Genomic DNA, 12,910 nt, shown 5'->3' on the forward strand with positions numbered 1-12,910 from the left:
ATATCTATCAATATATTTCTGGGACAATATCTTCATATGGTTTCAAAAAAAAAAAAAACTCAAAAATATATTTCAAATGAAAATAGGCATTTGTTACTTAATCATCCAATAAAAGTTATCACATGTTTTAAATTTGATATCACTCTCAATGAAGAGTCGGATTAATAAAAGAGTATGTATGCGATGTATGAATGTGAATGAAACAAGGAATGTGTGCCAAGATAGAGTTGTTTGGCGGTCCGTCCACTTCCCACAACACACCTCCCTCAACCGAGAGTTTAACCAATGTAAAACCACGTGATGATTGGTTTTTCATAGTCATGCCAAGCGATACGTATGAAAGCAGAATATGAATAATTATTGATCCAAATTGGTGTTAAAAAATAAGAATTTTATAAAAAAAAAATATTTATTTTTGTCATGCTTCGAATTGTGAAATCCACTTTAATTTTGTTCACTAGATAGAATTTTAACTACCGGACTTGCATGAAGAAGGTAAAAAATCGCAAAAATTTTGGGAACATTCAAATCAATTTGTGCAGGAAAATTCACCCGGGGCAAGCTGTGTGAAATGCACTTTAATGCGTTGATTTGTCATCTCCGCGCTACGATTGGCCAGGCGCTCGTTCGCACACCCGCGACCCGCACCACCTGGCGAGCTATATAAGGGCCGGCTTCTATCCCGCAACCTTATTAGTTTCCGAACTCCCGGCGGAGCATCAACTGTCTGCAGTGTCGGAACCCGGTTCTCTCAGCCTTCCTTTTCCGTGATATTTTAATTCGAAGTGCTGCAATGAATATCTTCGCGGTGCTCTTATTAAGTTTAGGACTAATTGTGTTTGCGGTGGCAGCTGGCATTCGGGACAGCGACGCCGCTGCCATGGAGGAGACCATGAAACTCCTGTCCATCAAGCAGAACGCGCTATCAGCTCGGCATGTTCTGGAGATGACCGCTGTGAAGAAAGATATCGAACTGCTAAGGTAGGGAGAAAAACAATCACATGTTTGTTTTTATATTTTATTGCATTTTTTGTTTTGACTTAAGCAGCTTTCATAAAAAAATGATTCGAATGTTTGAAATGTATTATAAAACTGCAAAATGATTATATTTTATTAGTTGTTTTGATTAATTTCTGGGAAGCGATTAATTTAGCACGGAAGCGAAATATGCAATGGACGGGTTGTTTCGGAGAATTTGAACAATTCATCAAATTTCAACGTTCATTTTCGGGTTCTGTGAAAGACTTATTCAAGTTCTGTGTTTATATCATCGTAGGCTAGTTGCTTGACAAAACTAAAATAAAAACAGAACTTAAAAAAATCTTTCACAGAACTTGAAAATGAACGTACAAATTTGATGAATTGTTCAGATTCTCCGAAACAACCCGTCCCAGTGTTTGCTATTTAAATGTGTAATTTGAACAACGTTCTCGAATCCCACTATCCATTTCCTAAACATTAAAATAGTGTGTATGTTTTTAAAATGATACGTTTTTGCCAGATTTAAAAATGTTTCAATTCATGAAAAAACACCGTTCAAAAACGCTGATTTTGGGAAACTGTTTACAAGGTTCCTGCTGATCTACCTGTTTTCGGGGAATTCCAGATGTTGTTCGCTGGCAGCTTGGTAAAGAGAATTGCGTCTGTTCAATTCAATTGCGTCTGTTTTATTTACATGTTTTGCGGATGATTCCTGAAGATTCGGATGAATTTGAACAATTCGTCAAATTTCAAGGTTTAATTTCAAGTTCGGTCAAGGTTCTATTACAGTTCTATTCTGATTTAAGTTTTGTGTAGCAACTTACTAATAATGATATAGTGATGGAACTTTAATAGAACCTTTACAGAACTTAAAAATCAACTTTGAAATTGGATGAATTGTTAAAATTCCGCGAAACAACCCGTCCTTAATGATTTAATTTATTTTTTGTTATTAATGCGTAGATTACTTGCTAATGATTTGTATATGCGTTTTGTCTCATATTTCAATTAAAATCCTGTCAACTATTGTTATATTATAAACTTGCGTATCCAATTCTGGTTATGTCTAAAAACGCTTATACCTAATATGTAATGAATATAACATACTATTATTCTATTAAACGACATTTATCAAGATGCCGGCATGTTCATAATTTTGTATACGAGTTGGTAATGTTATTGAAATGTATTCATCCATAAACTGAGAAACATAATCCACCTGTCTCCTAGAAGTATAAGATCTTCTGAAACTACCAAAATTTGTACGTATACAGTTTGAAAACCACTGCAAAGGGAAGAAATTTTACTAAGAGGATTTCTTGAAAATTTTGTTTTAAATTATTCTTTTTTACCGTCAAAGCATTCTCAGGTTGCAATTTTCTAAGCTAAACAGCGTGGTTCTTTGCTAGTTTGCCGATTGAATGGTATGTTCAGGAAGCATTAAAATTGTGTGTAAATCTTTTGAATGATATTGCATGAAAGAATTTCTATGTACGGCATTATAAAGAAAAGAATTTAAATTGCCACAGACCCTCTATAACTTATCGATACCTATCTATTCATGTTTCATATGTACCAAAACATTTTTTGTCCAAAAATCAAACGAGATGTCCTATGCGATTTAGTAACAGTTGTGCTTTGTTCGATTCCAATTCTTTTGAAATTATTTAGAAATGATTAATGCGAAGATTACTTGCTTGGATTCCTATAATTAGAATGAATGACCTTTTTTAATATCCTCCTCTAAAAATACTTCGTACCATTATTTTAAATAAACTATATGTGTTACGAAAATTTTATTTTTTGTTATGAATTCATCACATTATGTTCAAAAGTTTGCGAGTAAAAAATATTGTTTTGCGTTTGAATTTCCCATTTGTAAAACGTGGGGATATTTCGAAGGCGAATTAAATAAAAGGAGATGCGATTATTTTCATTTACCGCAGAAGACAGCGTGGAATTTAACTGTTATTGTAGCTCGTCATTTGTCGGTCCTTCAACTAAGTACTTTAAGTTAAAAAATCGATTTATTTTGATCTGGATTATTTTTCATTAGAAAAAGATCCTTTTAGAAATACTTCGTTAGATGAAAAAATTTCTAATACAGTTTTTTTTTACTAGTACATGTCACATTTGTGAATCTACGTTTCGTTTCGCCGTTTTTTCTAAATAATAAAAATTGTGTACTTGAATCAACTTTTGGCACCTCGAAAAATAGTTTTTTTTTATAATTTGGTGTAATGAAGGCAAATAGGAAGATAGTTATGAATTACCTGGCTAATCCGATCCAGTCACTAACTATTGCTATAATTTGAACATTTAGAAAACTATGGCAGTATTCAATATGCATAGAAGGTTTACTTGGCAAGTTTTAAGTGATCCGGGAGTCTGTTTGGCCAACTTGTATTGCGCGACCAAAATAGGAACACCTGCCAGAGGCGGTGAGATGCCTCGAAGTAAGTGATTACATTATTTAGTGGCAGGTGCATAAGACTACCTGGTCGTACGGATCTCCGGCTGTCTATTACATTTAGTTTTAATTATGTATCGTTGTTCCTCGCCGATGTGAAGCCATGTTTGGGTGCATTCACAACCTAACCTAACCTTACCTAAGCTAATCTAACTCAAACTTACATATTATCTGTCTAATGAGACCTAAAATAATATCAATCTCGCCTTGGTGAAAGACCAATATTCAGAATCGAAATATTACTTGAATTGGCTTTTGTCGTTTATTGACCAAATCTGAATTTCCCATTCCCTTCTGCCACACAACCTACCCCAATAATTGGGGATATTATAGTTCCATTGGCTCCGAGCAGTTGGGACTCTTGTTCGGTATTCAGAAGAAATATAAAATTAGTGAATGTTCTGAAATGTCTTTAAATTCGGTGTTTTATTAAAATTTGTTATAAAATTTGCAAATGCTCAGGATACTAATTTGCCTATCTGAAAATTATATGGCTAGTTCTAATGCAGACCAAAATAACGGGATGTTTGAATTCTCGACAAATCTGTTTCAACTTTGAAAATGTCAATTAAAATTATTTTCTGCAAAATTATTATATTGTAGGCATCTTTTTCGCTTGTTTGAATTCTCCAAACAAACTTACAATTTTGAAAATGGCACAATTCAAAGCAATTTTAAGTTTTAGAGTTCATTGAACCGGAGTTACAGACAGACAAAATCACAACCGAAATTAATATTTTGGTAATTATTTTTAATAGCGCAGACCCGTGAAATCACGTAAAAAGGACAAAAATATATTTCTTTTAAATATAAATAAGGTATCTTGTCAGAATTTTTCACACAAAATGAAACTTAGATTAGAAATTAGAATATACATATTTATTTTTGTGCACATATTTGCTTATTCTGTCAAAATAGCATGTCTGAAGTAATAATTATGAATATTTAGAAATCTTAAAATTGTTTGAATGAAATAAAATTTAATTAGTTACAATTTACAAATAATGACATTTTCACAAAAAGAAAACAAGAGACGATACACGTATTTTTTAAAGTGTTCTAAAAATCCCAAAGTTAAAAATTCGGTAGTCACTTTACCATTTAATTATTTTGACATTTAGGTAAGGAACGAAGCAACAACAAATGCTGCATGAGGTTGATTCGTTCCTTTCTCATAGTTCGTGGCTCGGCTAGCGTTTCGGCTCGCAAATGTACTTCCAGCATTACAAATCTAGAAATACGTCTTGTCACACAAGAACAAATACAAATTTCATAACTTTAAAACGATAAAATCAAACATAATCAAGTTATTTCATATATCTCTTTTAAAAACGCAAATATTCTGCAAATTACTTTAAACATGTATATAAAAGATACTTAGGAATTGAATTATTGTCATGTTCATGTTAATCTCATTTTAAATAAAAATGTAATCTGCATTTCATATAGCAGGGCATATTATTATTTTACCTGTAAAATTGTATCGCTATTATTGCGGCGTGGCATTAATAACGTGCGTGGTTCGCCGTGGAATTCCCGTTCCCATTTAGTTGTTTTCTTTTGTGGGGAGCCTTCGGCGCGGGCGGCAAGTGCGCTGGCCATTGTGCAGCGGGCTGAGGGATATTTCAATAGCTATTCAATATTTCACAGAAACGAGGGCTGCTTTGCTACAAAACCGAAATCAATTCGTATGGCCAGGTGCGCGTTTCCGTCAGACGTCAAGAATGCCAATGGCCACATATTTAATGAACGAGATGATACAAAATCTATACGATATAAGGCAGGGTTATTTTATTCAACGCTACACGAGACAAACTATTTGCTTGCGTAAGAGAATATTTAGACTAATACCGTTTAAGGAATACCGCGGGTAAAGGATTTTTGAATTTGTATGATATCATTTCACACTTTGGTATTTGTTTCTTACTAAACTGTGAAGTGCGAATAGATTGTTAACAGGAGTTTATTGACAACTACCGTATATTAGAACCGTCATAAAATTTGGGTCCTATATAGATATCAGAAACTTTGTTTTAATATGCAGACATATAATAGAAAAGATGAGGTAAAAAAACAAACTGCAAAAGAAAAGAATTTATTTTATTTTTAATATAATGCATCTGTTTTCATTTGTATTTATAAACATTTTGTTTTTTGTTTTGACTTATATTGAATCTTGCTGTCCAGGGACTGGCTCTTAACCGCTGCGAATTAAAAAAAATGTCTTTTATAACTTTAAAAATGGATTGACTGGGGATTGAACCTTCTCCCAGGTAGGTACTGGAGTCAACTGCGTTAACTGATCCAAATCCAGATTGGGCAGGACCGACAATTATTTCGTATATTAACTGCTGTATGTGCTTTGTACAAAAGTTTACAGAAGTGAAAAGAGTCTATCTGCAGAGTTTAATTTTCTCGTTCATTGAAATTGGGTGTCAGAGTGGGTTAGTTTCCAATTCAAATATTCCATTTCATATAGATATATATTCATTCATTAAATTATTTATTCATTCATTCAAGAAAACAAAATCGAATTTCGAATAAATTTATTTTTCAAATTACAAGTTTTTTTTCCTTTTAACAAATCGGTATTGGCTGAACACGCTGAATCGATTTCATAGGTTAATAATAATATTAATATTTGGATAATTTATATAGCGCCTTTTTTGTGCAAAATCACATCAAGGTCGAAACGCAACAGTAAATATATTACGAAAATGCAATTAATACAACAAAAACTATTCACAGTCAATCTTTCGGAAATCTATGCAATTTTACCTTCGCGTGATGAACACGCGTATTACAATCATTTAGGTTTTAAACTCTTTTAATTAATTTCTTTTAATGAAAATTCTTTTAATTAATTTCTTGTGAGGGTAGGTTATTGATTAATTTTCCGAACGTACAGATCAATTGGCTAGCTGCTCTCTCGCTTAGTAACGGCGATGAACTCTGCAAGTTTGGCATTTCACATTTGGTAGTACCCAGAGATGTGCTTTATTTCAAATAAATCCATTTCAAATGGAAATGCGAAATGCAAAATGGGTATTTTCCATTTTGCATTTTAAATGCTTTTCTAAAAACCGTTTTGCATTTTGCATTTTAAATGGTTTTCTCAATGCATTTTCCATTTTAAATGCTTTTTTGCAACATTCTTCGTACTATCTCCACTATTTTTTTTTATATGCCCCAAATATTAACCTCGCTATGAGAGATAATTTACATTTATCACGTTACTCCCTGGTAGGAGCCCTGGCAATTGAGTGATACCTACCATTACAAAAAATACTGAACATTGAGCCATGAAGCTGTAATATCAAATGTTAGATAACAGTTTCTATGTTTTTACGTTGGCAACATTAGTCCCGCGCAATTTTTTTGTGGTTTCATAATCTGTAGTCGTGGTGTTTTTGGATTTACCATCATGTAATATGTTTGTTCTACATTGATGTCCATTATTAAATGACAAAATTGTGTAAAAAATCTATAATTATTTTAATTGTTTAACCTGAGAAACCATTTTGCATTTTCAATGCATTTCGAAAATAGGTATTTTGCATTTTGCATTTGAAATGCTTTTCTAAAAACCATTTTGCATTTTGCATTTTCAAATGGAAAAGTTTTGACCCATTTCCATTTTGCATTTCAAATGGTTTTGGGTACCCATTTTGCACATCTCTGGTAGTACCTATGACGCGTCAAACAGTATTGACGGGCTTGAGTCTGCCGCGGATATTTCTGCAGGACGAGCGGAGTGATTGTTCAGTTCACCGTGCGTCGCGTCGGTCCTGGTTTAGGCTGTTCCGTTCCGTTCGCCTCCGGCTGCTTCCGCCGCGGGCGCGCGCTTCCTGCGGGGTGGCCACCATTCAGAATCGGTTCACCGGATAACTCACAAACATGCTCATTTCCATTCAAAGCGATTGCACGGCGGCCATTGTTGTTTATATTATTAGACGCCGGCTTTTTAACAGACCGTTAGCCGACCCAAAGCAAAACGGACAAACACCCTCCAAGCCCCAACAATTGCCAGGACAACCACTTTGAGACTTTTGTCGAAAGCATTTGGTCAAATAAAAATTCAAAAGCGGTTATGATTGGTGGCTGGAACTTAACCTAAGGGTTCTGATTCTACTTTTCTTTGGACAAATTGTTGTATTATGGCTACAACACACCGGCCACTTCTTCCATATAAGTCAAAATATGTGAAACTGGGATAAATAGAACTCTGCTAAACTGTCTTAGTGTACACTTATTTAGAGATTAAAACACTATAAAATATTATTTTTAAAACTTATAACTTAACGCACATATCAAGCCGAAAGGCTTGAAACCAAAATATTGTATCTCCACCATGAGTCACTTACACTCTTTTATTAAATACCTTAAAAATACGTATACTTGAGGATTAGCCTACGATAAACTACCTGCTCTTCTATTTTAAAATTGTAAAAACCGTTAAATAAAATGCCATGTAGATGGTGGAAAAGCACAAGTTCCCAGCTTATGAAGTTTTAGTTCCCACTCCTACTATGGTATGCAAAAGACGGTTAGTCCGCCGACACGGTCAATGGGCCACCAGTTGCTCTCAGAGGGTTAACCCGAGCCCGTGCCGCTCTAGTGTAAAAACTGGAACACGCTCAGTCACGCAGGGAAAACGCCACCTCACTAGTTCGTATCCTTTGGAATAGTGTTTCTAAAACTTCAAGGATTCTAGAGCAAATGAAAAAACTTGAAATATGTACAAACCAATATAACAAGAAAAAATTGTAGATATGCGCCACCTATTTAGATTCGTGCTTTAATTTTTTGGTAAACTTGCAAGTAAAGACTCTTTAAAAAAAAACACTTGATTTCAACTCAAATATCTAATTGAGACAATTATTTATGTCGGGGGTTTAAGTAACTATACACAAATAAGGGTGTTAGTTTGGGTTATTTCAATAATTTATACGTATTTCAGTAACTTTCAACTTAAATTGTATAATTGAAAATGGAATTTTAATGCATCTTTTTTCATCTCCCATGACATAAATAGTTATTTCTTCAAGTAATTATGTTGAAACCAATTGCATTTTTTTGGATACTAAGCGTGCAGCGGAATTCGAAAGTTGATCAATTTAAAAAAATATGTTATTATTATTTGAATAATAAAAATACAGAATATTTTATAACAAAACAATTCAAGCTAATTTAATGATAATTAGTAATTAAAGAACCGTATCATGCAAGCTTAAAGCATCCGCTGCATTGAAAATGCAAGTCTTTTACCAACGACAAAGCGGCGTACGTAATATTAGGATTTTAACTAAAAATAGCAAATGCTATCAAATTATATAGGGACGGTGAACGTCCACTTCTTTCGTTGCAATTTTCCTTAAGATTGGATAATATGTTAGTGTTTTTAGCAAAATTTCTAACAAAAATGCCACTATATTTCCAGTCGGGTACAGAAACAACCCAAATTTGTGTGACTAAAACTACAGCAAAAAATAATGAATATCATTTCTAGTTTCTCTGTAAAATAATTCAAAACTGGTAATTAAATAAGAAGTATCGTCTTTCAAAACTTCAAACGTTATGTTCCGTCGATGTTGGATCTTAAGAAATTTATTGCATAGGCACGAGTCTAATCGGATTTGATATCGAAGTTAGTCTGAAAGTCGACAGTGTGCAAAAAAAACATTCCTCACTCGGAGTTTCAAATACAAAAAAAAAACAAATTGATGAAATCGATGTACTGTAAAGTGACAAGTACCTAAATATTATCGTTACAAACAATTAGCAAATCCTTTCGAATACCGGGCAACAAACAAGTTTGAACTTATGGAAGTTACTGACGTGTCCTGAAAATTGATTTCAAAATATCGCTTTAAAGGGGTGCTAAAACAACGAAATTTGATTTCCGTGAAATTTAATTCCGGTTACAGCAAATTTTGATGGCTTATTGACAATTTTCCGTTTCATCGGGCTTCTATTTAACGCTCTACCAGTGCATCAGATATCCAGCCCAGCCAATATTAGGATAATGTTATTTGCGCGGCATATATGGCTTCAAGCATAAAATATACACAATAAAATTATGGGCTCCGTAGCAAAAAGGTAGATTTATTGGACTTATAGTTGTAATGTAACGGGTTCGATTTAAAAAAAAAAACAATCTGGCAAACAGCAAAATTTTCATCATTCGATTTATTTGGTTGTCTCTAATCAGTATAACATCTACATAATTAGATGGTATTATTACCTTTTTAATCTGTTATTTAATTTTCTTGCACTTCAGCTTTTGAATCCGTTACCTTCGTATACAGATTTAAGGACTCTACCGACTGCCACGGAGCTGGTCAATGTCAATGTCAATAACTTTTCAGGAGAGCGTTTTCAAATTTATGTACTTTGATTAATTTTATTTGGTACTTAAGTAACAAGTGTCTATTTTTAACTTAAATTTATTTTTGAGATTTTTTGTTTTGATTCCACGAGAAGATATTATCCCATAATTTAAAAAAATGAGAAAATCTAAAATTGTATACCTAGCGTGATAGATATATTAAAGATTTGTTTCATTGGAACATCTTTTCTTTGACTTTTGAAGGATATACCCATCAATGTAATATATCATTGAAGAAGAAGATAAAACTAACCAATCCAAACGAAACATAAGAAAAGACAACTAGGGTATATTTAAGTTTTTTTTATTGACTTTATTTTTCATTTCAAAAGACGATGCTATCGCTAGCATTCTGAATGTTGTAAAAACATTAAAATGCGTTGAACATTTCGTAAGAATACAGGGTAAGAAATGAATAATATTTTCTTCATAAAAACTCTGTGAACCAGTTTTAGATAGTAAGCTTTTGATTTGTTTGTCTACCGTGTATGGGATAGATGTGGTAGTGATTTAAACTGCCCTAGCAATCATTTTGTTATTTTCAAAACTTTTAACTTTTGTTTTTCGTTAGATCCGGCAATAACAAGGAATAAATTATTTCAATTTTTTTTATGTACTATATATTTTTAATTGTGTGTAAATAAGTATATGTACTAAGAAATGCTGTTTGCAGTGACACCGAACGGTCTAGAATCGTTCATAATAATTAACATAATAATTATATATGTATAACTTTTTTTAAATTCCCGCTTTAAAATAAACTCACTAGAATGATTTTGGTTAGCTAGTAGGCTCTAACCACTCTTCATTAGGTCGCGTATTTTAATGTTGATGATAATGCATATTGTGTTGACTTTGGGTGGTAAAATCACTTTTTGATTTAGTTCGGATGAAATCGCAATATTTTTATCGACTTTTAAAAATGCAGCAAATTTTTTTAACAAATGTGAAACTTGATAGCTTCTTCTCCATCGACGCGTTTAATGGATTGGCGCTATTGATGCAATTAACACTTTGCTTTGGGTTGAGGTTTTTTTTGTGAATTTTTGACATTCTGTTATATAATATCTGCTCGGGAATTGACGTGGAAAATGTGTTGCACCTTGGCATTTGTGTGGCTTGAGGAAACTATGTATTAGAACAGGAGTGGCCTTCTTGATACTGGTGTTGGGATACACTTTTTACTTAAAAATGGTCGTAAGGAACAAACGCATTTAAGTTGAAGACATTATTAAATTAAATTAACCATTGATGATGCCATACCTACTAATGTAGTTGTTATTGTGCTAAAAACCGAAAGAGAAACCGGGAAGTTGAAACAATTGCACTAGGAACAATGAATGGTATATATTCACATTATATCACACATCTATTACTTACCATTCATTATTTCGAAATCTTACTAAATAATGATAGATTAAATTGAAAACATAGCAGAAATATTGTCGAACCATTATAATGGAAGGAATACGCAAAGAAAAGAAATACCCAAAATGTAACAATTTATCGACCAATTTCCCTCATTTCAAATATAGGCAAAATATTTGAAAAAATAGTAAAATCTCAACTAATAGAATTTGTTGAAAACAACAAGATACTTCACAACAACCAATACGGATTCCGAAAGCGCAAGGCACACAAGATGCAATTGCAAATCTTACATCACGCATATACGAAATCCTAGTCATGAGCAAAAAATTCGCTGGTATTTTCATAGATCTGAGAAAAGCTTTCGACAGTATATGCCACACAAAACTTATAGAAAAATTAGACAATCTGAACATTAAAAAGAATGTAGCAAATTGGATAAAAAGCTACCAAAATAATCGCCCTCAATATGTCAAAATAAACAATGTATATAGCGATGAAGATACATCTAATTATGGAATCCCACAAGGTACGGTACTGAGTCCAATATTATGTATCTTATAAATGTAAACGGGATATTTTCTCAAACACTTCATGGTAATATAACCTCTTATGGTGATGATACAGTCATCATTGAAAGTGAGGATACATGGGAATTAATAAAACTAAAAGCAACAGAAAACATAAACACTCTTAATACTGGTTTGACATAAACTTACTAAATAGTGATAAAACTCACGTTATACGATTTGCAATAAAATCAAATGACATTCCACAAAATGTTGACATAATTATACATGACAATTTAAAAAAAAATAATAAAAAAAAACTGTACAATAAACTGTTCCATATTTAAAATTTCAAATAAAATAAAATACTTAGGAATAATAATAGACAAACCCTAAACTGGAAAGATCAAATCAACCAAACCGTCAACAAAGTAAGAAAATTGATTTATATATTTTTGAAAATTCGAAATTTTCTCTCATTGGAAATTCTAACATCGGTCTACCACGCTTTGGTACAAACAAATCTCCAATGCACTCTAATCAGCTGGGAATCAAAAATCGAAAAGCTCAAGCGCTCTGGCGAGATAAAAAGTACTATCATATACGACTACCAACTTGACAGGATTCACCTTCTATAATTATCACATTCTACACACTCCTTACTTTATCAAATCATAATATTCGGTTGTTCGTGGTTAATACGAGCTGTTTGTTGAATTTTAAAATGCGTCGTACTGTAGACCCGGTTCCAATACTTTCTGAACCCTTAAGTTGCCGAAAAAAATTAAAAATGATTGTAATAAAATCGAAATATTCAGATTAAAAAAATATATATCTCTGTATGATGTGGAGTAGATTCATCATTGTACCACTAGTTTCTGGGTATAATATTAGTATGTAAGTAAGGATACCTAATTTACCTCGTTTCAATGACTCCGCGTTTAATTTAATGTGGTTCACTTTTTAGGTCGTCTGTAATAACTTGTTTCTGTCTTTCGTGAAACTTTTGAGAAATTTAAGTTCATTTCCAGTAAATTATCGATTCATAAGTTTAATAAAACGTATTTCAAGTGATATTCTATGGAAAGTTTTGTATAAATCTAAGTATATTGAGAATACTACTTCGTTATTTGAGTTTAATTTAGTAATTAAAGTCTGTTACTGAAGTTATAGCATGTTCTTTGTTCAGTGCTT

General features: G+C 32.7%; 1 protein-coding gene across 1 annotated transcript in view; it reads left to right on the forward strand.

Moving 5' to 3' along the window:
* The first annotated feature begins 713 nt into the window (after positions 1–713).
* The window catches only part of sca (scabrous), a 41,858-nt gene continuing 29,661 nt past the window's right edge, over positions 714–12,910 (forward strand). Inside the window, exon 1 of the mRNA XM_089645830.1 lies at positions 714–981. Coding sequence (XP_089501956.1) covers positions 794–981 — 188 coding nt within the window. The 5' untranslated portion in view covers positions 714–793. The remainder of the gene's footprint in view (positions 982–12,910) is intronic.

Source organism: Hesperophylax consimilis, chromosome 23 (assembly GCF_061612785.1).
Source record: "Hesperophylax consimilis isolate HC1 chromosome 23, BYU_Hcon_1.0, whole genome shotgun sequence".
NCBI classification, from domain to species: domain Eukaryota; kingdom Metazoa; phylum Arthropoda; class Insecta; order Trichoptera; family Limnephilidae; genus Hesperophylax; species Hesperophylax consimilis.